The 27570-nt window shown below is 44.6% G+C and overlaps 1 protein-coding gene across 1 annotated transcript in view; it reads right to left on the bottom strand.

The window, feature by feature from the left end:
* LOC8041272 overlaps nt 1–27570 on the bottom strand; it is a 47114-nt gene that overhangs the window by 5947 nt on the left and 13597 nt on the right. Inside the window, exons 5-11 of the mRNA XM_040502158.2 lie at nt 23940–24114; nt 22846–23016; nt 16483–16673; nt 10361–10560; nt 9513–9647; nt 9309–9382; nt 6618–6747 (exon numbers count right to left, since the gene is read on the bottom strand). Coding sequence (XP_040358092.2) covers nt 6618–6747; nt 9309–9382; nt 9513–9647; nt 10361–10560; nt 16483–16673; nt 22846–23016; nt 23940–24114 — 1076 coding nt within the window. The remainder of the gene's footprint in view (nt 1–6617; nt 6748–9308; nt 9383–9512; nt 9648–10360; nt 10561–16482; nt 16674–22845; nt 23017–23939; nt 24115–27570) is intronic.

Below are 27570 nucleotides of genomic sequence, written 5' to 3'. Positions count from 1 at the left end.
ATGATGAGTCACAGGGTCTCAATATGTGCACCAGAAGGCTGTTCTTGAAGCCTCTGCTAATTAGCCATGTGCCAATTATGAGTAAATGAGTTAGTAACTGGCATATTAAAAAAATATGCACTATTTCTGAAAAATAATTAATTTTGCACTTGTGTCCCAGACAATGCACTGACACTGCAATCACCTAAAAATGAAAGCTGCAGCACATGGGTGGGACTACAGGAGATTTACATTCTCAGTGTTTCAGCCATTTTCATCTCCAAGGATGAGGAAGTATGGACCGTAATAATTGTACAATGGTGTGTTAGGTGCACAAAACATTTTAGAGAAGGAATGCACCACCCACAGTGCCTAAGACAAGTGTAAGAACGTTCAAATCAACTGCAATTTAGCTTACAAATTTCACAAAGTTAAAGCCCTCCTTACTCAGCTTAACCCAGCTCCTATACAAGCACTCAACCAAGAATGCTCGAACACGAAGTACAGGTTACATCTGCACTCCCTGAATGAAAAGAAACATGGTGCTGACCTGACCTTATCGCAAAGTTCTGAAGAAACTGAGAGCTAAAATTTTGAGTGCAACATAGTGAAGACACCCTGTGTATGCAATAAACATACAAAAGGCAGACCCCCCAACCGCAAGAAGCTGTACTCACCAGAGGCGTGTGGCGACCGCCTTTGCACAACCAAACAAAGAAACAAAGTACAGACCGGCATCAGTAGAAAACACCCAGGAATGTTCTGGAAAAAATCTTCCTCCGCGACGGCACTTGCCAAAAGAAAAATTAAATGTAAACTGCTGCAATGCAGCAACCAAAGAGGACAGACACGAGCATTCCGGAATGAAAAAATGATATTTTAAATGATATTTTCGTATATTTAGCATGGGCATAATGGCAAAATAAATGACAAAAAAAAAAAGTTGTCCTGGATGAATGCTTATAAACTGGTTGGCCCTAACGTTACCTGCAGGTGTCAAACCCACACTCGGAGTAGAAAGCCCGGTTCACATAATGCACTGGCTTAAATGTGCAACCCAGTTTCATGATACCGACGCACCTTTTCAACAAGACTAAGATAATACGGTGTGTCGTCACCTGCATTTCCTTCAAACCTTGATCCATAAACAACCAGCTGTTGCTCCAGATGGCCCCCCGCCAATTAATGGGGTGGAGTAAAGTGCAAGCATGGCTGACCAAGTAAATTTTCTTTTTTTCTTACACAATTACGATAATGATTTGCTCAAACATCATTCAAAACTGTCGTGACCTGTTGCTGCTCTGTCAAACACTGCAACTTACAGATCTTCAGCAGGTGCTTTGAGATTGCACTTTTCTTTAACCCTTTGACGGTCGTCGCCGTACATATGCGGCGGGGATTACACATTTAAAGTGCCCGCCTGAATATGAAAATGCGCACACTGTGGCAGACATTGCTATTTATGATGTCTTTGGCAAACTATAAATGTTATAGTCGCACATTGTTTCGTATTGCAGGGCTATTTATAGTTTTCAAATTAGATGCTGTGCACATGTGATGCTCACTTCGCATACCAACTGCTCTGGTGGTAGGAGCACTTACTGTTCCGATTCAGACTTCCAATGCTTTTCGTAACTAAATTTAGAGGATGAGAGCACATCAACCGACCAAATAGTTCTGTAAAACGCTACCAGTTAGAAATCCAGTGATGCGATTGGCCCAAGTCATTTTGTAGCACCTTATGTAGCAGTCAAAAGTCCATCATAGAGCAGCAAAAAGTACTTTTGGAGCACCACGCACACACCTCATTTTTATTCGTACCACTGCGAATATTATAAGTTAAAATTCACGTGTCGGACTATCACACTAAGAAATATGCATGCTTTGCCTTCACGCTTCTGCGCAACGGCAGGTTTGATTTCCTCAAGCACAGAGCTAGCTGTTTAGTCGCACATAGAAGCACTAGGCATGGGAACAAGATGCTGGTCGATGAATGAAGGTAAGAACTGCATGTGAATGGTCATTTTAGGCACGAAATAAAATGTAATCCAAATAGTGCATTCCACTAAAACTCGACCGTCAAAGGGCTCAGGGGGCCTAAATCAGCCTCCGTAGTAATATGAAGTTACATAATCTTCTATGTAGGCTGTTTTCACTCGCCAGAAAGTTGGTACCACTACAGGTCCGGCTGCAGAATTCGTTTTCCTCCTACATCAGACCTGCCAAGCAAATTAGCTCCAACGTGCATAGCCTCGGCTCCGTGAAATGATTGCATTGAAAAACAAATGCAGTGTATACACAGATATGGAGCTGACATGCGTTCCCTAACCTTAACGTGCAGAACAAGATCTCGCTTTGGTGCATGGGAAGCCCTGTTCGACAAACGCTAGTCCTCATAGTCCCACCGGCGTGCTTGCAGCACTAAAGCGACTAGATCAGACCAGTGGCAATGGAAAGCGCAATGAGCCGGTTGCTATCCTCCCAGTGCCCACTTGGTGGAAAGACACACATGAATGCGCTTAATGGGGATGTAAAAAGTGTCGAGAAAAACCTCCGTCTGCGGCAGAGAGAGTAGGAGGAGGAGGAGGCCGCCGGGGCAGGGGGTTGGTGTGAGCGACCACCCCCTTTGCACAACCCACCGAAAACCCCCGGGAGGGTGTTCATCCCTTTAACCTGCAGTCTGAGAAACGGGGAGGAACAACACACAGTTTGCTCTCGCATGGCACCGCCGTCAGTCTCAAAAGGAAGAGGAACACAACTGGTTTAGAGGCACTCTTTTTTTTCTTTTTTCTTTTTTTTAAGCACATTCAGACACAAAATTTTCAACACAGGGGGGTGGGGGAGCATACTGAAGGCTGACAACAAACAGGTAAAAAGAAAAAAAAAAGAAGTGTGAAAAAAATATATATATAAAAGAAACCCTCGAATGCGCGGGGGGAAAATAAATAAAAACCCGCGTGAGTAGGCACCCAACTGCACCGTTTTCACTCGACTCCAGAAGTTGACCGAAAACGCCGCAGAGTTTGAAAACACGGCCTATTGTCAACGTCGGGAAGCGAAGCAGCGGACGCTTTCTCCGTTTTCCTCACCTCCCTGTTTGGTCCAAAGCACCGAGGATTCACTGACGACCTCTCTGGCCAATCGGGGCCTTTCTCCCTTTTCCCGCTGAAAACATGGCGCGTGCTACCTGCCCTCTCGTTCTGTGAGGTCACCCGGAGAGACGTAGCACTTATCTTCGACTTGTAGTCAGTGAAGACGATGCATGTTTGTGGCGTCTGCTCGAACGGTATGGTTGAATTTGACCAGGCAATAAAGCCGGACACACACACACACGCACACACACTCGCACACATTCACACCACATTTGCACATACTTTGGAAATGGTCACATTAATAAACGTGTGCCACGTCTCATGCGGAGTACCTTTAAGGACATACACATCCATTTGCCTCCAATGCAGTATTTAGAAGAAAAAAAAGTAATGGCGAACACTCAAATTTTTATTACTTGCTCTAATGGGCAGTGGCTATTTTTTCACACTTTCCCATGGGAAGCCTACAAAACCCTCGATTTGTAAGACATAAGATTAAAATTGCTTTTCAAAAATTGGAATGTCTATTCAAACCTAAAATGGGCATAATGTGACAATTTGTGACAAATTTGATGCCATTTTTGTTTCTATAATAAAATATGCCAAGAATTGGTTCTACTCAGATAATTCAACATGACTACCCCCCCCCCCCCCCCCCCCCTGTGAAGATTCGAGGAAACCGAGATAAAGGACGAACCTTGTGTTCTACCCCACCCTGTCAATGTGTCAATACCCAATACCACGATGGCATAGAGCATCCAGCCTTCATGCCTGGCCACCCTTTTCCAGTCAATGCCTTTTCATTTGTCTGTTCACTATCTCAGTGCAATCCAACACGTATAACTTACTACATACTTTTCAACCTACCATAAAATCATGAATTCATTTGTGATTTTCCATCAATCGGATCAAACAATGCTCCTTAACTTCCTATTAGAGGTGTGCAAATAGCCTAAAGTGAAAAAAATTTGGGAACAGTGTTTCATAATTCTTTTTGATTCACAGCACACTTTTACTCTTCAAATTATTTGAGTTTTTCAAATATTTGAAAATTGTGAATAATGTCTCGAGAATTCTCCGATTTCTTGCGCCAAGCTTCACTGCTTAGCATAAGCGTGCTAGGAGAAACAGCCGATATGTCAGTATCTCGGTTGTCTCGATGCTCTCAGAAATTCTAACCACTACCATTTGTCAGCCGTATTTAGTTATAATCATAGTTCAACCCCCCATTTCAAAAAACAGTGCCGGAAAAACAAAAACAAAAAAAAACTTACAAGCACCTTCTTTTTTTTAATACAAATATGTGAAAGTGTTTAGCATGTAATAAAACTGTTTGTCTTAGTATGCCTTTTGGAAAAGATTTCCAGCCGTGATTTGTTTCCATATCCATGGTCAATTCAGAGTAAATGTAAAATATTTTCATTAGAAAATATTCTTATTCAATTCGCAGCAAAAAATCTGATATTCGGGCTCCTCTACTTGGTATGGGATAATTCAAGCATCCAACCGTTGAACTGAGGGGCATTGGTCCTTTTAGTACGCCCAAGACAGAAGTGGAATGAAGAGTCCCTTGCCATGTCGCACAAACTTTGCGATGCTACTGCCAGTCCCAAAAAGTAATGCATCCGTTGCTCCCAGATTTTTATGTGTACACCCTAAAAATACAATGCATGAAACACTCAAGTGCACACCAGATGCCCAATTAACTGGTACCATTTTCGAAGCGGGGACCAAACGACATTCGAACCAGGAGCTTGTTTCAAACCAGGAAACTGAAACAACATTGTCCAGACATGTTCCCTTTTCCAAGTGGCAGCAGCAGAGGTGCCTCAACAAGAACCCCTTCTAGTGAACTTGGTGCCCCACCGACAAGACCCTCCCGGACTGACCACACCGTTTCCTCGTTTGAAGACAGGGCCCGTGCATGCGCTCTGTCACGCACTCAGTCGCACCCACACAAAGCTGCAAGGAAGGAGAAACGGAGAGGACGAGAAAGTACGCAGGAAAGGAAGGGAAAGAAATGCCCCAGGCTGGCAGCAGAGAAGTGCGCGAGAGTCCTCCTTGTATACGTCTCACACTCTTTCACTCTTCTAGAGGCAGGCACACCCTTGCACACTCCGAAAACGACAAACGGAAGGAAAAAAAAATTGGCTCGGTATGCTCGAGGCTTGAGAGAGCAGCAGGAAGACGTACTGCTTCTCCCTTGCCCGCACTGCAACTGTCTGCAATAGGGTCAGCCTTCAATATGCTACAAAACACACGAGAGAAAGCTAGTGGAGCAGACACGTGCGGGGGGAGTAAACAGTTTGAGGGGTGTGCTTTAGGCAAGAAAAAGCCCAATCGTTACGAGGGAGCCATTAACGTGAAATGCACGTGACACTCCGCTAGCTTTGGCACATAAACCTCTCTGGTTAGCAGCTTTGCATGCTGCTGGTAAGCAAAACGGCATGTCTCATCTCTAAATGAGCACTGGCATTGAAAAGCTCTGCCTGCCCGAGCTCTCATTTTATTTTTAAGCAGTAGACTCTTTTCAGAACGTTATTAAGGTTAATTGTGTGACAGTGAGAAAGTATTCTAGAAACTAGATTTTAAAATATACCCCATGTACGCAGCAAATGCAGCTTAACCTGAATCAGGAAGTGAAATAATTTTAGTTTTAAATTTTAAAGTTGTTTCTAGCTATCAAACGTCATGCGAAATTTCCAGTAAAAAGACACAACTTAGTAATTAAACAAATTTGGTGTAACAGGGCAATAAGTGTCACTGTACAGGGAAGAAAATAACAGTAGAATCGCAGCAGTTCAGTAGCAGCTTTTGTTTTCTGGGAGCAGCTCCCAATTTTTATCTCTCAATAGCCTGTCCCCCCTTTTTACCATCAGATACAGTCACATTTTCACTAGTTGCCGATTTACTACCACCCCAAGCAATAAGCTCTATATCCCGCCTGTTTTACCCTCCAGATTTCCACACCCTCCAGCCCCATGCCCAAAGAAAGCAAAAAAAAAAAAAATACTCGGCAGACTACGAATATTACAGAAAATGAAGCTCCAATGTGTAGGAATAAAAAGATTGCCTGGCTTAGACTTTCCATCAAATGCAATGAAGCTGCAATAGCATTTGATTGCTTTTCTAACGAGCGTCACTTTCTAGAAGAATTTCATGGAGGCCTGTCCCTGCTAAAGTTAACAGAAATATTAGAGTGGCACGTAACCATGATATCATCTGACATCATGCAGTGTGACCAACTTGAGCGAGCAACGTCCCCGGAGGGTGAAGTTATAGCTAAAAAAAAACAAAGAGCATTGCCTCCGATACAGGCCCTCCCCGCTCCAGATAAGCTCAACTCCCCACGGTCTATCTCCTACTGTTCCCTTGCCCCCCCCCCCCCCCCACTGAATTCCCTACTAGTCTTCCCTGCTCCGCTCGTGGCGCCTGGCCTATGCAGAGAGAAACGGCACCGAGCCACCGGATGAGAAGGTGCCGCAGAGGGCGACGGGATTTGAGGGGATCCCCCAGGCGGGGCGCGGCCGTGGGGCCGAGGCCTACCTGAGAGCGGCACGTAAGTGAAAGGGTGGGGCTCGCTCGCCCTACCCCCGCTGGTCACCACCAGATGCACCAGCACCATGTGCGCCACCTCGAGGTTCCGGTACGCTGGCACTCGGCAAATCAAGTGAGTCTGCGCAGTCAATGACAGAGTCAAAGTGTTGTCGTCATCGAAAACCCGCAACTGTCAACAAGAAGGGAGCAACACAAACGGATCTGCCCCAGAGCCTTTTTAAAGCATCACCTTAGCTCTGCTCTTTTGTTTTAAATGGGAACAGACCGATCTCACCAAGTGAACTGCGCAGGCGTGCACATTCCGGAAGTGGTTCCGCCGCCATGCTACTTGTAGTCATCCCTTTCCGGCTTTCCGGCTACGTAGCGGTGTGCGTACATCGTAGATTATCGCTTGGAACGCCCCAGTTTTAGCTTGGATTCTCCCGCATGTCTGTACCTTGTAAGATTGTGTTGTTTGTGATTCCTTAGTTTGTCAGCAAGCGCAGAAAAACAGTTCCAGTTGTCTTATCGTTTTAGAATAGCTTTATCGTCTGCTTTGACATCGTCTGCTTCTTTGTCTTCGTGAACGCTTGAGCACACTGCCGTTTACGCAGTGGTCCCACTGCGGCCGCAGGAGAAAAACAATGACGCCGCTACTCGAGCTTTCCGGCTGCTTGGACGTCTCAATTAAATTGGAAACTGAATATCTAGTTAAATGGCAAAGAATGAGAAAATTTGAGGGACCATCTGCTTTGTGTAACACTGCGGAACAGCATCAAATGTGTAGGTGAAAAACTGAGCTTGGTAGTGCTCAGTCTTGTGCATAACGTCTAATCAAGAATGAAGTAGAGGAGCTGAATAGACTTTCTCGGTGAGCGATAGTTTCCTAAAAGTTGTTTTATTTTGGTTGACAGCCTGTGCGACAGGGTGCCGATGAACTGCGGAGAGAAGCCTGCACACCGAAGAAATGATCTACAGAAAGGCCATGCCTGACGCGCCGTAACAATTGTCATCTGTCATAAAGAAGCAACTATTCAAGATACCTGATAACGTAGGGTGAAGATGATTTTTCGTGTATACAGTTTCTATTAATTTTTATTTTGTTTACGCAAGATTCGATCGCTAGGAGTCACCCGACGGTGAAAGCTTTTTTTCAGCGGTCTCGATTGGTGTTAATGCAGAATGGATCATTAACACCAGCCTAAGACCACCACAAGACAGGTGAGGTTCGTTTGTTACATTTTTGGCGGTAAGTGTTGCACTTCTAAATTACATTATGTAATGTTTTCGGATTTTGTATGAAAAAAAAAAATTATGAAGTCTGCTTCAGAAAAAAGTTGTTCTATTTCAAGTGATGTGTATCGAGAATCGCTGTTGGTGATTTTCCTGATCTTTTGAAGCACAGTTGTACTTGAGCATGTCGTTGCATTAACAGTTATTACCACCAAAATACATCGAGCAAAAAGTGTATTAAAAACGGCCTCAGCAAAGCAGTGGAGAAAGACCAACGTATAGACCGCTACGGAGTGAATCCTCAGAGAGATTCCAACGTATGCAACATTTCGGGACACTCGTGTCTCGCGACCTGTAATCTATACTTTTTAGGTGACGTGCAATAGGTGGATATAAATTACGAAGGAAATCGCGAAACAAATCGAAAAATACTATTTTTCGCTACCGCTCTGTCCTGCTCTGTATCACCTTTCTTTGCCATGCTGCCTCCGGGAAGACATAATATCCGAGGCCTTTTTGACTGGAGTTGTTATTGTAGCACCATGGCATACAACATGCGAAGCCACTCATTGAAAACCATGAGTAAACACCCGGCTAAAAGTCTCGTGCTAACCCGAAATTTTCCAAACGCCGGGCGGGCGAACAATGCGCATTGACGCGGCCGGAAAACTGGGGAGAACTACAAGTACCAGTATGCACCGCGGCAGCGGTGGCGTCACGCAACTCCTGATGAGATCGGTCTATTGACTCTCCTCCCTTACTGGGCGTTTGCAAGAGCTCACGAACCCAACGAATTGCCACAGTCTTTTCTCTCTGGGCGGCATGCATCTCGTCAAGCACATTTTAATGAAATATCGGCACCATTTTGAATTTCACCGCTCAAGGACAGTTGTAAGAAAACGCACTGCATCTAATAAGGGTGATAACCATGCCACTATAACATGAGTTTCTTTGTGATGGCTATAGATCATCCCAGTTAATCGAGCACTGTGAATCTATGATCCACACACAATCTGACCCAACAGTGCCCTGTGCAGAAGCTAATATGTGACAGACCCTCAGTGCTCATTTAACTAGGGGTGGGTGTAAAGTTGGCGATAGTTTTCTTCATTTTTGTGTAGCCATTCATCGTCGTTTTGGCGGTGTAAGGCCGCGTAAGGCCGCATATACAGTATGGACATGTTTTTTCTACCTTTTCAACTGAATTAGGATGTCTCTACTTTAAACACTGGAACCACATAATGCACGGTTTTATGAGGAGTAGGAATCAATGCTCCATTTTTAGTCAAGGAACAGTGACCACACCAATCGTTTAACTAGCCTTTTACCCCAATGAAGCTAAAGTAATAAAAAATAAATGGTCAAATGACTATTTTACTCAGATAAAAGCATGCTTCCATTACCATACAACAATAATCGTAACCCAAGTAGGAAATGCTATGGTACCATTTATTTAAGGAGACTTACGGGCTGCAAATATTCCTTCTCTGGAACAACAAACTTTTCCCATATGTAGTTTGGTTCACAATCACCCGAATTATCTGAAAACAAAAGAATTCAATGTAACCACTTTAGATATGGATGTGCACACTACCAAAGGATAAGAAACAGAGATCAAATGCAATAAATGTAGCCTAATCAAGTTCTATAAGAGTCCCTAGTTCAACTCACCAGAGACTGGTTCCTTGAAGACCACCTTTGTGTCTTTGAGAAAGTTTTTCCCAATGATGAACAATTCCATGTCTCCTTTGACAGAGCACTCTGTAAGCGACTTTTTGGATATCTCGGGAATTCCAGGAGGCTGAGCTGCAATTAAAATAAATAAGCAGAAAAATTAGCAACTGGAAACTACCTACTCTCGAATTTCCACGCAAGCGCCTTGTAGCTAAGAAGGAATTAAAGTTTCTCGTCCTAGAAGGGGAAGCGAAGCAGTTGGCACAGCCACAACCAGAACTTTGCGCATAGCCTCCTTTACTCTTAAAAGCCTGTCAATTCCCCGGAGTCATGGAGCGCCCAGCCGCCGGACAAAGGTGAGGAGTAGCACTGAACGGTTACCGATATGGTAGTGCAGAGCCACTTCTAGAATGACCAGGGAGCCAGCGCCAAACAGCGGCCTGTGACCTCTCAGCGAAACACATCTGCGTTTGGATGTTTGCATTACCTCTGGGATCATAGTCTATGCCCAGGTGAGGTGAGAGAAAGACAAAGGAGGCTACCGGCGCACGGAAAAATGGGAGAGGGGTGGAATAGCGGAAGATCGATGCAAAATTTTCTCCCAAAAGAAGCCAAACAAAAAGGAGAGTGTCCGTGTTTCCAGATTTTACTGCTGGGGCCTTCATTGGCACTGTCTGACAGGCCGCCTGCGTCTTGATCTACTTTCCCCTTTACGGCGGCCACATTCTTTCACGATTTGAGAACTTTCCAGAATAAAGGAGGCTTTGCAATCCTGCAAATCTGCGTGACATCACGACAGTGTCATGCCGCTCTTTGAAATATCGAAGAACGGTAAAAGGACTCACTGCAGAGGATGGGCGCTGAAGCAACCTGCAGAATCTCTGAGGGCAGGCCGCCACTATCTCGTGCTCGCTGTGCAGGTAGGCACACCCGGAACACGAGACGACACTTAGTGCTGCGCTTCTTGTTCCGCGTGCCGCCGTATCGTACCAGCCGCTTTTCCACATCCACGTTGCGCTCTTTCAGGATACCCACGCAGTCACAGCTACGAATGCAACAACATTCCGGCGTTCATTCCCACACTACCAAATTCACTGTATGATAATGCATACAATATTCCCTTGCTGTGTCATGCCCATGCTTTCACATCTCCTACATTTGTAATCTAAATTAAAAAGTCCCATCTAAAGAGGAAAATAATTACAAACTGGAAGCGTGCCCTACATTAAAGTGAAGATACCAAGACAAATTCAAAAGACCAGTGACAACCAGGAAAAACAAACTAAACATTCTGAAAGCTAAGAATGAGACACATGTTGGAAATCTCCCTTTATGCAGCCTCCAACTGATTTCTCAGATGTGACAAGGATAGCATAAAAGTTTAATAATCGAGCTGTAAAAAAAAAACAAAAAAAACTACACTGTCCAAAAAATATTAAATTTCCGTGCAACTTCTGCTTGCTATCGACCACTTTCCACTTGTTTGGTGACTGCAGCTTCCTTCTCTATTGTCAACGTGTTATATTTTCTGCATTTTATTGAAGCACACCTTGACACACATACATATACAGCAAAGGTGGTGCCCTTTTTAAGAACACTTCGAGACAATGTTTAGTTGACCAAGATCGTTTTGCTACTGGCCTAGTAGCAAAACGATCTTGGTCAACTCAATTCAATACAGAATTTCACAAAAGTCACTACTACGTATGCATGCTTGCAACGCTACTCACAGTCCAGGAAACAAAGATTGCAGCATGCAGAAGGTGATTATTAAAATGGCGTATAGCATACTTATTAATGACATTAACATGCATTACTGGTACATTCTTCACAAACACTTAGTCACTTTCCAATAAAGCATCCATTATTATCTGCATTTCTTCTGCCATCGCCGAGTAAGATGCTCGAGTCCTGACCATAAAAAAAAGTTTCTTTAACTTGGAGGGTTGTCACATATAGTTTCGGCTTGTCATTGTTCAAAAAATGGCATGCTCTGTGGTCCTCTTTTAAAAAACCACAACCTGTTTCGTCCATTAAAAGACAAATTCAGAAAATGGCCTTGTTTAGACCATGACAAGTCATAAAACGAATTTACAACGAAAAAGAAAAACTTTTAGAGCTATATTTATGGCGCGATACAATTTTGTAGTTGGCGCCTGCGGCTGCCGCGGAAAAGTGGTCTGTATTTGTCATGTGGCTGGTCGCTATTTGTCACGTGGTACTTGCGCTCTTTCGGAAGCTTCCTATGGCCTCTGAAAGTAACTTATTCATCTTTGTTTGAAGTATAACAAAATTCTAAGATTAAAGGGACACTGACAGGGTATTTATGCTCGCCGAGGTTTTTAGTTGTACGTGACATATGAGAGCCCAACTACCCAGAACAAAATTTGCGGCTCGAAATTCAGTTTCTTTTTGCCCGAAAACCGCCAATCGAGAACTGGCTGGTTCGAGTCGCGCTCACTCTCTTCTCCGTGGTCACAGGCCGTTTTCTAAGGTTTAGACGCGACCACCAAATTTAATCAAAGTCGTGGGTCATTGAAGGCACATAGTAAATACGAAAAATATAACAAAATATGAAACCCATTTTTTGTGGCTTCAAAAAAGCTGCAAATACGTTGATTGAAAAAAAGGTTGCACAGGCAACCGGAAGCATTCTGTGCGTTCACTGCACATAATTCTCAACGTGGCGTCGTTCCGCACACGGCACCGGCGAATTCTGTCTTCTTTCGAAAAAGAAAATTTTGGACCAATCAAAAGAATTGATATTCATCCCATACGACACGCCCGACCAGCAAGCCGATTGCACGAAGACGTCGCCGAGCCGTTGTCCCTTCTCGTGGCTGAAGACATCACTCGCTCACACGTCAAGCACGAAGTGCGTACTTCGAGCTGAATACGGACGCATACAGGTTCTTTACTATAGTCGGTTACAAGTCAAGAAGGTAGGAGAAGCTCCTCCCACAAGTGTGATGCGCCCGTTTCAAATCTCTCCGCAGTCGAAAGAAGAGTTCACTGGAAACGCTCCTTGTTCCGCTTCAATGGATTCCCACTTGTCTCCGATCCCACTTTTTAAGAAAGCGACCTTTGTATTCATCGGAGAGGGAACCGAGCCCCTGAAAGCAGCCTTTGTATCCATCGGGGGGGAAGCTAATCCCCGAAAGTCGTATTTGTTTCCGTAAGTGGGGGAGAACTCTAACCTCCCTCTCGTGGCTTCCACAATGCTAAGTCAAAGTGGAAAGATAAAGCAAATATGTACCGAAAGGCAAGACACTCCTCGCGCGCTGGCCGCGACGTCACGGAAACGGTGGGACGCTATTGGATGCGGAGGTGGCGGAGGGATATCTGATTCCCTTTGAGGGGCATTTGCCGCTACCTTCTTAACCTGTAACTGACTATAGGTGCGAATGTGGGCAATGCGTGGTGCTGCCTGACTCCAAACCGGGAGTGCATGTACTGGAGGGAAATCGGTAGCAAACTTTTCGACATACAGTCTACCGGCAGCATTACTACGAACAAAAGAGTTCCTTTAGTAGCTCAGTGGAAAGACGTCCGCTTGACACGCAGCAGACACGGGTTCAATCCCTAATGTGGACATACCTTTCTTCTTTTTTTTTTTTTCCAAACATTTTGCTATTTTTCTTTTTTTACAATTATCACAAAAAAAAAAAAATTGTTGTGGACGATACGTCGCTGAACTAAATAGTATGGGATTCCATTTTTGACAACTCTGCCGCACGATGCCACTTTCAGATGCAAGACATGTGAGGCAGCTAAACACGCAACATCTTGGGAGTATTCTTTTCGGAGCCGATCACGGGAATTTACCACGGGCACTCGCTACTAATTGCCAACACTTAAATGTACAAAACAACTCATTTTGAAGTACAGAACAGCGAGTGGAACAAACATAACTGCAAAGGAATCGCACAGCGAACAAATCCCGCAGCATATTTCATCCGCTACACGCGAAAGAAAGAAAAAAAAGAATCGCACGGTCGGGTGTAGCCACACGACTTCCGCCACTCACTCTCTCCTCTCTACTTCTCCGTGCGGTTTGGGGGTTTCAGTTTAGAGCAGTAGCGTTTTTTTGGCTTTATTAAAAAAAATAAGTGACTCTGTAGCAAAATATTGATTGGGCAGTATTCCGTGGCAAAAAATGAAAAAAAAAATTTTTGGGGGGGTGTCAGTGTCCCTTTAATAAGTAACTTTTAGAGCCCAAAGGAAACTCCTGAAAAAGTGCAAGCAGACGTGATAAACCTGTGCGCCGGTCAGATGATGGCGGTGGCGCCTTGAAGCAGACAAACTTGTGTGGGAGCGGCGACAACAGCGACGGCGACGCGTTGAAGCGGCGTCACACAATGCTCAGCGTGCGGCGGCGACGCAGCGCAGCAGTGCACAAGCCTACCACATGACCAGCGGCGGCTCCCATGGGCGCCAACTACAAATTCATTTTGCGCCATAAATATAGCTCTACATTTTTTTTTCTTTGCTGTAAATCTGTTTTATAATATTCTTTTTCCATTCAAAAATATACGAAAGAGTCAGACGAAGAGGATGGACAGGGCAAACATCTTTCGACTTTCAACACATTGAGGTCTTTATTGCCAGGCCGACGAGCAACGAGCTGCTGAAGATTTGGGGAAAGGGTTAGTGGGAAAGATTAGACCAGCGAGAGAGAGGGGGGGGGAGAGAAGAAAGGGGGAAGAGCAAAAAAAAGAGCGAAGGGGGCGGGAAAGGAAGTAAGAGAGGTTGAGGGGCGCTTGGCGTGTACAGGCATCTCGTCCCGAAGACTCTCCGAGTCAACGCCCGCCAGTCCGGGCCGTCAAGGTCGCCAACTCCGGCCCCAGAAAGGTGATCTCTCTCTCCGAGAGCAGGAGAGAGAGTTTCCCTTGCATGTGTCCTTTAAAGGCCAACCAACAAGCAGAAAGGAGGAAGCATACTCTCCACTCTGCTCGACTTTCTCCTTCCCATTTTTCCCGCAAGAGGAAAGAACCCCTCCTTTTTACGTTGCTGTTTAGGATTAGAAAAGGTTAGTCTAGCGGCCAGTTAGTAATCACACAAGGCAAGGCAAAAGCCGCACCTTCTGTCTTCCCCACTTCCCCCTTTTTGAAGCCAGCCTTCACTTTGACCCTCGGACTTGAAATACCGCCAGTGCCGTGGGTGCTACGTGCTCGTCGATCCAGTCATACCAAGGTCATACGCCTATCTTTCCCATGTGGCAAACCCCCGCACAGACAGCTGGGTCAGGCGATGAAAGGAAGAGGTTAAATGGTCTGGCCAGCACGTAGCTCCCTGCACTGCCAGCTTTGGGCTGAACAGAGTATAAACTAAAGAAAGTCAAACCACTCTTCTTCTCGCATGCCGGCACCTACTTGCCCCATTGAATCCTCCAGTGGTTTGTTCATTTGAACAACTGTCTAGAAAACATTTTACCAATAAGGGAACATGAACAACTTTTTTTCTGAACTATAACTTTTTTTCTGTCCATGGTTTGCTATTCTAAATATGTTGCAGTTTTCTTTCTCTTTTGTTAGCCTCTTTTATTAGAGAGCAAAATATGTTTTTTTCCTGTTTTAGCAACTACATCACATACAAAAACAAACAGTTTTCTGTAAATAACTAAATTCAAAAAAACTTAACGATTTAAATTTGAGAAAAACTTATCACGCAAAAACATCTATACTACAACCAGTACATAGCGAACCACTTCAAATCGTAAGATGTCATGCCCACTAAATATTCCCGAAATTCATACTTAGCGAAATCCACGAAATTAAGGGACCAGAAAAATAAAGTCAGTTGCAGTATCACAAACGTTGAGATCTCTTAATGTTTGTGCTAAAATTGCTAAAAATGAAGATGATTCACTGAGTGCCATGGCCATGAAAGCTCCGCTAGGCCTCTCTGAGACATCTCACTATCCTCAAACAGCCCTCAATAAGCGGAAAGACAGCTTGCAATGACATCTGAGTCGTCATCATTTGTTGGTGGTATATCTGCGCTCTTAAACATACACCGTGCCGCCAAAACTTAGCTTGGCGCACAATTAAAAAAAAAAAAAAGAATATACACCTAGCAGCTCAATGTGCCGCAGGCCCTATAAAAAGTAAGAAAAATCTCCGTTGACCCTTAGGCTGACAGCACTGTGGGAGTTATGCGCTTGCCGGACCACTCAACCACCTCCCTTGCATTACCTGACCCCACTCCCTGCGCATGTGTATGGACGGAAGCGTAATCACCTGGATAAAGATATACGTAGGACTGGTTTGACGAGCACGCAGCTTTTACCGTACTGTCAGCTTAGGAGTGAAAGGGGTATGGCCCTGTGTGAAAAGAAAACCATCAGCCCGCCACAGAATAGCCTGAAGAGCGCTCCACGCACCCGAGACAAACGATAGCAACAGCCCCTCCTTCGGTGCTCATATCCTGCCAGTGTGACTAATCCCCGTTGTTCAGGTTTCAGGGGTCATAAGCTGCGCCGCTTAAATGCTTAGCATGTGAGAAGGACGTAAAGAAGCGAGAAGAAAATTGAAGGGGGAAACAAAGGATAGGAAAGAAATGTTCTGCCAGGAAGAATTAATTTTTGCAATCTGGGCTTTATTATTGGGAACTCGGTACATATGGACAGTTGGGAGGGTGCAAATGGTGCCATCTATGCAAACCAAGTCCAAAACATTGTGTTTAACATCCATGCAACAGTGTTCGAAACGTTGTACTGTGTCCAAACACACAGTCGATGTTAAACGAGGGTGTTCAAACTTCTGGCAAACAAAAAATCAGTCGACGCCTGTTTTCTAGATATGTGAAAAACAAGTATCACCCAGAGTGCAAAGAAACTAGTCGCCCTGCCTCTTCTCCAATCAAGATTAATTCCTTGAGACTATTGACACAAACAGTCTCATGAGCAGCAAAAAGACTATGATCAGCCGAAAACATTACATCTGTGGGAGCACCGAAGAATCCCCACCTGACAGTCATGTCCTTGGCAGGCAGCATGTCCACTTCGAGCACAGTGGTTCCATCCAGGCGGCGCTCCTGACATGGCGTTGAATTTTTGCCACATACGCGGCTTGCCTGGTAAAACATGTGCGGCTGCACTTTGCCCTGGTCGGTGCCAATGAACACCTGGAGCTTAACTTGTTCCTGCAGTCCCACGAGCTGCAAAGAAGGCATACAAGGCAGCTCCATCAAAACTGCTACGCAGGATTCCCCCCAAATGCTCATCGCTCAACCGTGGGCAACAGTATGTTGTGCTCAATCATTGTCAGTCTGACAACATCGGTAGTTCTGCAAGGATCTGTCCTTGCGCCGCTGTCGTTTCTGTTGTACTTGAATGATACCGTCAATGTTCCGACATATGTGTACATCTCTTTGCAGACATTGTTTAACCAAAAATATGAAGATATGACGATGTCCACATTCTTCAGGCAGATATTAATGCCATTACTGATTGGTGCAAACTGTAGAAAATTATTATATTGACCTTAAAAAAAAGATGGCCATGAACATTCCAATTGCAAGACGATTTGTTCCATCCCAAAGTGCTTACACAATTAATTAATGGAGAACCGCCCATTATTATTCATGAGCACAAATATCTGGTTGCATTCCTAGCTTCAACCTTTAACTAAAGGCCCGTTCACACTCTTGCGACCGAGTACGACTGAGAGCGACTTCTTAGGACCGGATGCGAGGCAGCGGAGCTGGTCCTAAGAGATCGCAAGAGGCTCAAAAACCGGTCTGGTCTCTCTCGGTCGTACTCGGTTGCAAGAGTGTGAACGGGCCTTTAGAATAAACATGTCATTTATAAGGTTTCTAAAGTCTCGAGAATGTTTGGCTTCCTTTCGCAATGTTGTCAGTAGTGCCTTATCTGAAAGAGAAGCTTCAATTTTCTCAGGTCCACTCAGTTTTGGAATAAGCTTGCAATGCATGGGACCTCGACACAGTTGTTCAGACAATCAAGCTTGAAAAGGTACGAAGTCGGGCTGCTCGTTTTATCTTAAAGAATTATAACAGGTGACTCAAAATGGCAAAAGCCAGAGAAAGCCTAGGGGGGGGGGGGGGGGGGGGGGGGTGTTGAGCTTTAGAAGAACCTGCCTTCAATTCAAGGACAACACAGCTGTCCTAGTTATTATTATTAGTCGAGTTTGAGATGCCGTCTGGCTAACTCGTTTCCCTGTCTCTTCTACTTTTGGTTGTTTCAAGGTTTTTTTCACACCCAGTCTCAGGTGTTTTAACATAATGGTAATAACTAAGGCTGGACAACTGGCCGATTAACCTTCCAATTAATCAATTAATGCTTTAATCACTTTTTTTAACTTTAGAATTCTGCAAATTAGTATACATTAACCGCCCAGTTTGACCAGACAAGCGCCCATGCCTAGATTAACCCAGTTTTCAGTGAAAGTGGGGCAAGCACTCCCCCGGTATTTTACGGTAATCGGTTGAACTTGAAACCGGGTAAACCAAGACAAAAAAAAAAAAAAGGCACGCTTTTTCGCCTACATTCTGCAAAGTAAAAGCAAAAGCTCTAGCACGTTTGCGCAATGCGGGCAAAATGGTGTCGTCATGTCATAAAGACAGAGATGCAAAGTGGGTAATGCAAATTGCAGTAGTTGTAGGCATAGTGGATGCCACTGATAAGTCTGCAGCAAGTGCTTAGTGATCGGTTAAGCGATCGGTGATCGGTCGCAGTCGGTTGCAATTGTGTGAACAGCGCTTGAGATGTTTGTCCAAACATTTATTGGTGTCATTTCCTGTGACTTGCCAGTGAAGATGATAAGCAGGGGCCCCAAACGTCAAAGCCCACCTGCGTCCTCGTGATAAAATAATGTTAAAAAAAAAAAAAAAAAAAAAACACACACCCTTGATTTTATTTGACAATGGCCTTTAGAGTAGCAACCTTCTCCGTCGTGCTCGAAGGGCTTTGGTCGACCAGAAGGAATTAAACGAACAGAAGAAAAAATGTCGAAAATAAGCAGAGTTAGGCAAGACAGAAATATGAAGCCCTTCTGCGGGCGTCAAGGTGTCTGGTTTCTAGGGGTTACTTTCCTTCGAGCACCCTGTTCAGGCGAGCTGCCTTCGAGCTACCATTACGACTTCTGAGTGGGAAAGGCTACGGATTACCAACTTCAGAAGCCCTTTGTTGCCATTCCCAAGAATTCATTCAAAGAGGCACAAAGGGAGGAACTAGCGTTATTGTGAACCATTTCAACGTTTTTTGTTGTCATCCGTGCTCGAGATCCCCCGCGTAGTAACATAGAAAAAACGTTTGGCTTAGACGAAGGTGGTCAAGACTACATTGTATGGCCACACTGAATGGTAACGAGCAATGAATTTGATGCCCGGGATTTGTGATTAGTGCTTTTTTTCTGTATGGGCAGCGCGACCAAGTTTTGCTTGCCTGTTTCGACCTTATCGGATACAGCAGCAAAAATGGTAAGCTTTTTCGTATGTTAAAACATGGGAGTCAGGCTAAAAATTTGCCCAGAACATAATTTTATGAAATATACTAACTTATTTTGTAGGCCTCGCATTCTGGAGTAGAGCTTTCAGGCCAACATTTCATCGCATAACAGCCCACGCACAAATTTCCCCTGGCAATTTCAAAAATTGAAATTTCTCATGAGGATCCGAAAGAGACAGTAGTTGTCTAATTGAACTCGACGCTGGTGACCCAGAGCTTCTGTTGCATATGAGTAGGGTTCCGCATTTACTGAATCGGGGATAACTGAAAAAACTCTTATTGGAGCAGCCCTGAACAAAAAAAGCCCAAGATTCACGGGGAAAAAAAAACCTGCATTACAGCTTCATTTTGTTCTGAATGGGAACACGGTCCACACTGAACTGTTCGCGAGGCTGTTTTTTCCTTCAAACTCATTCTCTTCTCTTATCCTTACCGGATTCACAAGCATGCTCCCTTGGAGGTAAGAAAAACCCATGCCCTTTTTTCTTGAAAAAAACTCTTGATAAAAAAACAATTTTTTTCACGAGTCGCCTCCAGAGTGCTGTTTAGCTAGCTAGAGCTTTCATTGCTTCGAGCGCGTCTCCACGGGTTGATGCTGCCTAGAGACACTGAATGTTCCCAGTGACTCTAGTGCTGGCTAGCTCATAAGTCTAAAGAAGGGTTTCATGCCTTTTCCCCGCAGATTCAACGTTCTTCGGTGACAACCTTTGGTAGTGGATGAAAAAACGGGTGTTTATCACGAGATCCCCCAAGCTCCAGGGAACATTCGCGTGACCCGAATAATCGAAATACATTCCCGTACCTACGAGGAAAAGAAACGGGATGTGGGGTTCCAGAGCAAGAACCAGCCTCGCGGACAGTTCATTGGAAGCGGTATTTTATGTCAAAACAAAACTGTAGATCTTCTTCCTGCAAAGCTTGGGTTTTTCTTATTCAAGGACACCTAGCCCAATTAATAACATATTTCACTGTTGAACATTCAACCACCGCATTACTTATTGCAATAAAGGTAAAAAACTTCAGCTGCACAGTGATGTTTTTAACAGCGACGCAGGATTGGAACAGACACCCAGTATCAGAGGTTAGCATTGTACCTAATGATTCCGCATTGACCTCGTATTGTTCCTAGTCCATTTGTAACTTCATGTTAGAACTACCTGCCAATTGTTATGATAAGTGCTGTGTAATTAAAAATGCTTGATAGTGTTGCGGTTGTCATAATTGTAGGTCTTGTATAACTATCTACTTCACTCCCAAACGTCCTCCCCCTCCCCCAGGAATGGAGGGAGGGGGGGGACATTGGAATGCAGAAGTTTAAAGAAGCAAAAGGAGTGGGGCTATCCATTGAACCATGAATTAACCTATGCAAAAACTTAATATCTCGAACAGACCTTCTAAAAAAAACTGCCTACCGTAATGGAGAACGCCCACCCAAAATGAAGAGATAAATGGTGAAAAACATGGGGGTGGACTATCTTTGGGGACGCCACAGCAAAACCTTATCAAAAATTAATGATAAACACCCTGGCACTGGCTACAAACCACGCGACGTGGGAACAGATACCGCAGATCGCGGACACCGCAAATTCACGTTTAACGATGCGATAAACACGTGGGAATTCGCAGGAAAGGATACCGCAGGTTGCGGACGCAGCAGATTCGTATTTCACGGTGCGAAGAACCTGCGCAAACCCGCCGAGAACTCGCGTCTCACGGGAACGAATACCGCAAATCACGGACACAGCAGATGCAAGTTTTATGACGCAATAAACACGCGGGGGACCTGCTACAAACGTGCCTGTCACACGATATCGCGGCGCAGATCGCGGATAAAAAAGCATGCATCCGCTACAAACTCCTATGTTTCGGGTGCAAAGACCGCAAGTCACGAACGCAGCTGAATCATATTTCACGGTGCAATATACACGCGGGACCAACTCGTGTGGAATTGAGATTGTTGCACGCAGATCACGGACAAAACGCGGGAATCTGCTACAAACTTTATGTCACGGGAAGGGATGCCGCAGATTGCGGACTGGACGCAGCAGATTTGCATTTCACGGTGCAGCATACACACGGGAACAACTCGCGTGTTACGGGAGCCGATATCGCGCGCGCACATTGCGGACAAAAGCGCGGGAGCCCGCCATGAACTCGCTTGTCAGATGCAAGTTCATGGGCGCGGTTGATGCGATTTCTGTCGGACATCGCGTGACGACCGACGGGAATCGGCGGGTGGGCGATGTTTCAGAATTTTTCTGCTACAGATATTTAGCCAAAAAACGGGATGGGCGATCTCTCCGGGGCGGGCGTTCTTTCGGAACTTTACAGTAAATTTAATTTTTCTAAAATCAAATTATATTCATAACAGCATTTTCAACCAAAATATCTGTCATAAGATAGTCGTACAAATCATTTTTGTATTTGTTCAATATTTTCACTCACTAAAATAAAGACGGAGTTCCACGCCACAGATGCAAATTCAGGTCTGGAGCACACATGAGTGCAACATATTGTAGTCAAAAAAACAATTATGAATTCTAAGATATCTGGGTAAGCGAGAAATTATTCCCAGCATATGTAGGAACTGTTTAACAATGGAGTTCATATGAGAACAAAAGAATAGGTGCTCATCCACAAAAACCCCTAAATCTTGTGCTAATGTGCTCGTCTGGAGTATTTTCAAGAGTACTGTAAAATCCTTTAAGGCCCGTTCACACTCTTGCGACCGAGTAAGACCAGACCGGTTTTTAAGCCTCTTGCGATCTCTTAGGACCAGCTCCGCTGTAGCGCATTCGGTCCTAAGAAGTCGCAGAAGGCTTAAAAACCAGTTTGGTCTCTCTCGGTCTTACTCGGTTGCAAGAGTGTGAACGGCACTTTATTTTCGTGGCTCCTATTTTTCGCGAATCATTCACAGAGGACATAATCGCGGCCACTAAATTTTGCGAATTCCAGACGCCTGCATTGAAACTCCTAAGGATACAAATTTTCGCGTGCCCTTAAATTTTGCAAATTTTTTAATTCAAGAAACTTAAGGGCTCGCAAACATTAAGGGTTTTACAGTACATGCAAAAGATAAAGCGCTAAGTTTTCTTGGCAAAGATATAACTTGGGTTTTGCGGGAGTTTAAAATAAGGTTGTTTGATCTGCATCATACTTGAACGGTACAAACCTCGTCCTGCAGCAAAGAGCAGTAGGTGATAGATTTTACATCCCGAGTGCTTCATAGATGACATCAAGTCGTTTATCAAAACAATAAACAACAAAGCGAAAAGGCCTGAGCCCTGAAGCACTCTTGACAAAGGCATAAAAGAGCGTAACAAGCAGCCAGAGACTCCAGCACCGTTCTGTCTTTTGCGTAAATAACTCACAAACCAGGCTCTGTACTCAGGGCTAAGACCGTAATTCTCAAGTTTTAGCAATAACAGTTCATGATTGACCCTGTCAAAGGCTTTTGGTCATACCCAAATATACTGTATCTACCTGACCCCGACTGCGAACAATTGGCATAGAACAATTAAAAAAATGTGCACAGATTTGTCTCAGCAGATCTGTCTGCGAGGAAACCATGCTGCACAGGGGCTACCTTTCTTTTAAAATACCGTACATCACCTTCGCAAACACTTTTGCAAATGCATTTAAAAGGGATACGGGACGATAATCACTAACATCACAACAATTACTCATGGCACTGTAGCTATTTGAATAATTAAATAAACAGGCATCCACCATTTTCACAGACTTCTTAGTAGGCTCCCACACACGACGGAGCTGACTTTTGAGGAGGACCAATTGCAGTGGCCTTCTGCCACAAACACTGCACGAGTCTGTGGCAAGAACCGAGCCCAGTTGCAAAGTCCATACCTTGACGGTGGGAAAGCCCATTCCCGTGCGGTCCTTGACTGCCCCGCGGCTCCCCTCAGTCAGGTAGCGAGCACGATGCTGTTCTTCCGGTTGAGAGAGTATCTTGAGCTCCACGTCCCCACGACGGCTACGGCTCGGGAAGGACATGTAGAGAGTGGGGCGCTTGGCCACCTGCGTGGACGCAACAGCATACGCTATGTATCCACTCGGACTGAAAACTCTTGACGAGTTTGATAGCATGGGTTGGTTGGTATGCAATTAACAATGGGTATGTCGGACATTTCTCAGCAAACATGCCTCAACACTTATGAGGTCAAATGAACTGAAGAACCATGCTGGGTGTAATACTGCTGCTCTGAGATATAGATGACAGAAGTAACAAAAACTGCATTTGCACAGAACTTGCACGATGCCAGCGCACACTACTAGATCTATTCTTGTATTCAGATGGAGCTGTAAACATTTTAAAAAGCACCAGCCTGTAAACTTTTAATAAATTCAGATTCATCCGAAAAAGCTCCATATACGAGGCCACAATGTCCAGGACAATGGGTCACTGTTTCTTTCGGGGTCGTGACAAGCCAATTTAACTATGTGATTGTGCTGCTCCGCTTTCCAGTTTAGACTATTCATTTGGACCTCCTACTGGAAGGAGAAGGAGGCATTTCTATCACAGTGGAAAGACTACTATCAGGCAGAGAATTGGAATGGCCTTCTGCATCTTTTAATTTGTTGGCCTGCAAATATTATTTCTTATTATTAGTAAGTTTGGGGAACTTGAAATAACCACAATAAAAAAATTAAACAACAAAAAATGCCCAATTTCTGATAATCAAACACTTCACACTAGTGAACTCTAATAAACGCTGAAAGTGTGATAAAAATAAACTCGAAAAAAGTTCCTCCCATATTTAACCACAAATAAGCTTTAAAAAAAAAAGAAAAAAAGAACACTTTGAAAGGCTAGTTACGAGCAGGTAAAGAAATAGCCTCAATACGAAAGTAGCAAAAAATAAACCTTCCTAATTTTAGGAGGCACAAGAAAATTACGTTAGGCGCTGCGAAAGACGTTCCGCAAGGATGGGACAACGCACCTGGTTGACTCTCCTGGCAATACCGCCCTTGGCGACCATGGACACTGGCGAGGCGAAGACGCCCCCCGAGGGCCGACCTGTCGTAGAATCTGCCGAGAGCAGGCTCCTGGTCGCTCCGCAAATGCTGCTGCCCTGGGAGCAGTGAGACTCCTGGGGCGACGCCTGGGTCACTTCCCTGTTGGTAAACGACACACAGAGTCACTCCAGACAGACAACGGTGGCAACAGGTGAACCGTGCCGCCAGTGCCAGGTGCTGCACTTTTACTTCCATCCATTCTTGTGAGAAAAGAAACCAGTTAGAATGCATAACTAGTGCAGGTACACGCGTGCATCGGATTGTGACAGGGGAATCACCGAGTAGGCCCAAAACCAAACGTGTGCATTAGTGATGCAAAACTATCGATAAGTTCAGGGTGTCAAACTGAACCCGAACCCAAGCCAAAAAACCGGATCGAAACCGTTATTCCTGATTGAACCGGAACAAAACCGAGACTGAAATGGAACATTTCATATTGAATCCGCACCGAACGAAACCACAATCTCATGTGGCGATTACCGTTCACTGGAAAACAGTAAGGCGTAATGAAATCTGAGCTGCAAACGTTTTTGCACGTGGTCGCAGGTGGCTTCAGTGGCACGGTGTTGCCTAAATAAATGGCAACGATATGGAGTTAAAGGGGTACTCCGCCATTTTCTTCATAGTCCCCGATTTGCCTAAAAACTTGCTAAAAACACCAACAAACATCGCTGAACTAGTAACCAAAATATTTGGACAAAATAACTTTTTTTCGCGAAGTTACAGAATTTACAATTTTGGTCCTCATCGTGTTTTCCAAAGTGAAAAGCTCTAGTGGCAACATTGAAAAAAGTGACCTCATGAGTGTGCAGGGGTTCACTCTTTGGGCTGTAGACTTTGTTTTCAACTGATTACAAGCAGTTTTATGGTGTCAAATGAATGCTTTGGAAAGTCGCTCCAGCTCCCGCGCAGCAGCACGATACAAATGCTCGGCATAGTTCATTTTTAGACTGCCCACTCGAACCGCAAGCCGGCACATTCGTGACTTCACGGCAATGAAAAGCGCGGGTATATTCGAATCTTCAATTTGGCGTCATTTTCATTTGCCGATTTCACAATAACTATTCTGAATTTTGCGATACAAAATAACATATTAGAAAGAGTAAAGGACGGCGATTTCAAAAATATAGTTAGTTGGGGTTGCTCAAAAAGTTGTCGGAGTTCCCCTTTAAGTGACAAATAAATAAACAAATAAATGAATCTCGCGTCTACCCACGTCTCAACGTGGGGTCGGCAGGTCGTGTCGGAGGAGTACACCAAGAAGCAGTTAGTTTTTGTGTGTTTGTTTTGTTACTGCTAAACAATACTCCATGAGGAAAGAGAAGACAAACATAAGCACAAAAATAAAAAAAAAATTGACGGGGTGCTTGGGGCTGTTTGTTCTGCAGTGCCAGAGGGCCAGTGCAGGAACCGGAGCAAAGAAGAATGGAGCTGCAATGTCAAGCCAGGAGCGGCGTGTCACAGAGATGCCAGGCGCCTGCCTAAACACTCATTGCTTGGTGCTACACTCCATTTCTCCATGTGATGGACTGCAAGGATGCTACGAGCCATCAAAGTCAAACCAACGCTATGTGAGCGTCACATAACCTTCGAGAGGGGCACATAGTCACAACGTGCACAGTGCTGGATTGACTGGGATGGCTCGTAGCATCCTCATGGTCCGTCATAAGGTGCTACAAAGTGTAGCTGGACGCTGCTTTTTTTGTTTTCCGTTTTTTTTTGTTTAAAGCATGCAACGACGCGGAAACCTCCACCGATGAGGGCGACCCGCGGTACCGAAAGCGCGCGATATGAGACGTCTTTGGTTTTGGGCTTATTACTGGTCAGAGCCACTAAAAGCTTCTTTTTAGTCAAAATACAAAATATAAGTGGAGCGAACCGTATCAATTATGTATGAAAGTAGTTTTTGTTCAGTATTTTAGATCAGAAAAGAAACAAATGCAGTTTATAAAGTAGGGAAACAAGAAATGACCCGTCGACATACCCGTTACCAAGCAGCGGAAAAGGCGGCACATACTAGAAAGGAGTAGTTGGATCAGGTGCCAACACAAAGGTCCCGGATGTATGCGGCGGTGCTGCGGTCATAGGGACTGGAGGATCCGACCGGCTTCGAGCGTTCCGAAGGCCTTCGGCGAGCAGCTTCGTCTGGCGGTTAGGCTGTTTCGCGGTATGGCAGCGGGAAGCGGCTCCCATTCTGACCTGATTTTTACCCCGTGTTTGCCGTCGTTTGTGGCCAATGAAATGTCATGCCGAATTAGTGTTTAATCGCGCAGCCAATGCAATGGGAGCCGCTCTGGCTGCTTGCTGCATAGAGCCTGTCCAGAACATGCTTTAGTGGCGCCCTCTCGCGCCGTCGACACGGAGTGCGGCAACCCGTGAGCGCTCGCCCCTCTAATTCATGGCAACTCAAGCAACCAAGGACGTCATGAAGGAGGTTATTTTTTGCTTGTTTTTGTAATTTTAATTTGCCTATAACTTTTAAAATAAAGCGAAATTCGAGAAAAGAAAAGTTTTATTAAGTTACTATGTTCAGTGCGCTCAGGTTCGGTGCAAATTAAAAATGAGTAAAAAAGTAATTGCAGGGCCCTTGCAGGGCCAGAGAGCTGTGATTTGAACTAGGATGGAATGTGAAGTTGAGGTGTCGTACTTTATACTATTTCACAAATTGAGAGACAAGAGAATGTGTAGGGACTGCAGACGCAGAAGAAGGTCAGATCTGGTGTTTCAGCTGGTATTGTCTGCAGGGGTACATAGATTCAAGACCACAGGATTTAATAGCTAAAACAAAAACAAAAGGGAATTTGCAGAGCGGGTTAGGCTTTTAATGTCCCTTCTATTCCTTCAGTGTTTTACCCGAAGGCAGAGCACGATTGAGTCTGATGCCATCGGGGTGGAAACAAAAAATCAAGACAATATAAATTATGACTTAGACTTAATGTAAAATACCGAGCATCCACCCATTGCACACTCAGCACCCACCCCTCAATTTTGTAACATTTGGAAAATACACAAGGGACATATCTTTACATAGTGTTGACCTAAGGATTGCCCATGTTTTACGTGATTATCTCCAAATGTAGAGAGGACGCTTGCTCGCGATTTTACGTTAGTTTAATTTGGTATATAAATTGTTGCGCCGTGATGAATTTTTTTTTAGGCATATTTTAATTTTAGATTTTTGTTGCATACAATTATTTATGACTTAAATCGTGCAAGACACGAAACAATTTTCTTTTGAAATTACACATTCTTGACATTTCACTCAAAGATGGCAGATATTCGTGCGAACTCGCAATGTTTTGAGCCACCGCAACTTATACTCCGTTTCACGATAACTCGGTGAACTGTGGAGGCTGCGGCCCCCGCAACCCAATAAGGGCATCTAATCAAGGCACGTGACGACGCTCCACGGTCGAGGACAAGGAGGCCTCATTACCGCCACAGCAAAGGTGCCGTCCGCGACAAAAAGTAGTTCTAAGCTTCTTTTTCTTTTAACAGCAATTGAACTCCCGCGATTGCATCCTATGCTATATGACACGAAGGAAAGACGAAGAC

This window comes from Ixodes scapularis, unplaced genomic scaffold (assembly GCF_016920785.2).
Source record: "Ixodes scapularis isolate PalLabHiFi unplaced genomic scaffold, ASM1692078v2 PGA_scaffold9__187_contigs__length_104089568, whole genome shotgun sequence".
In the NCBI taxonomy this organism is placed as follows: Eukaryota; Metazoa; Arthropoda; class Arachnida; order Ixodida; family Ixodidae; genus Ixodes; species Ixodes scapularis.
This window is presented reverse-complemented; position numbering and strand designations above follow the sequence as displayed.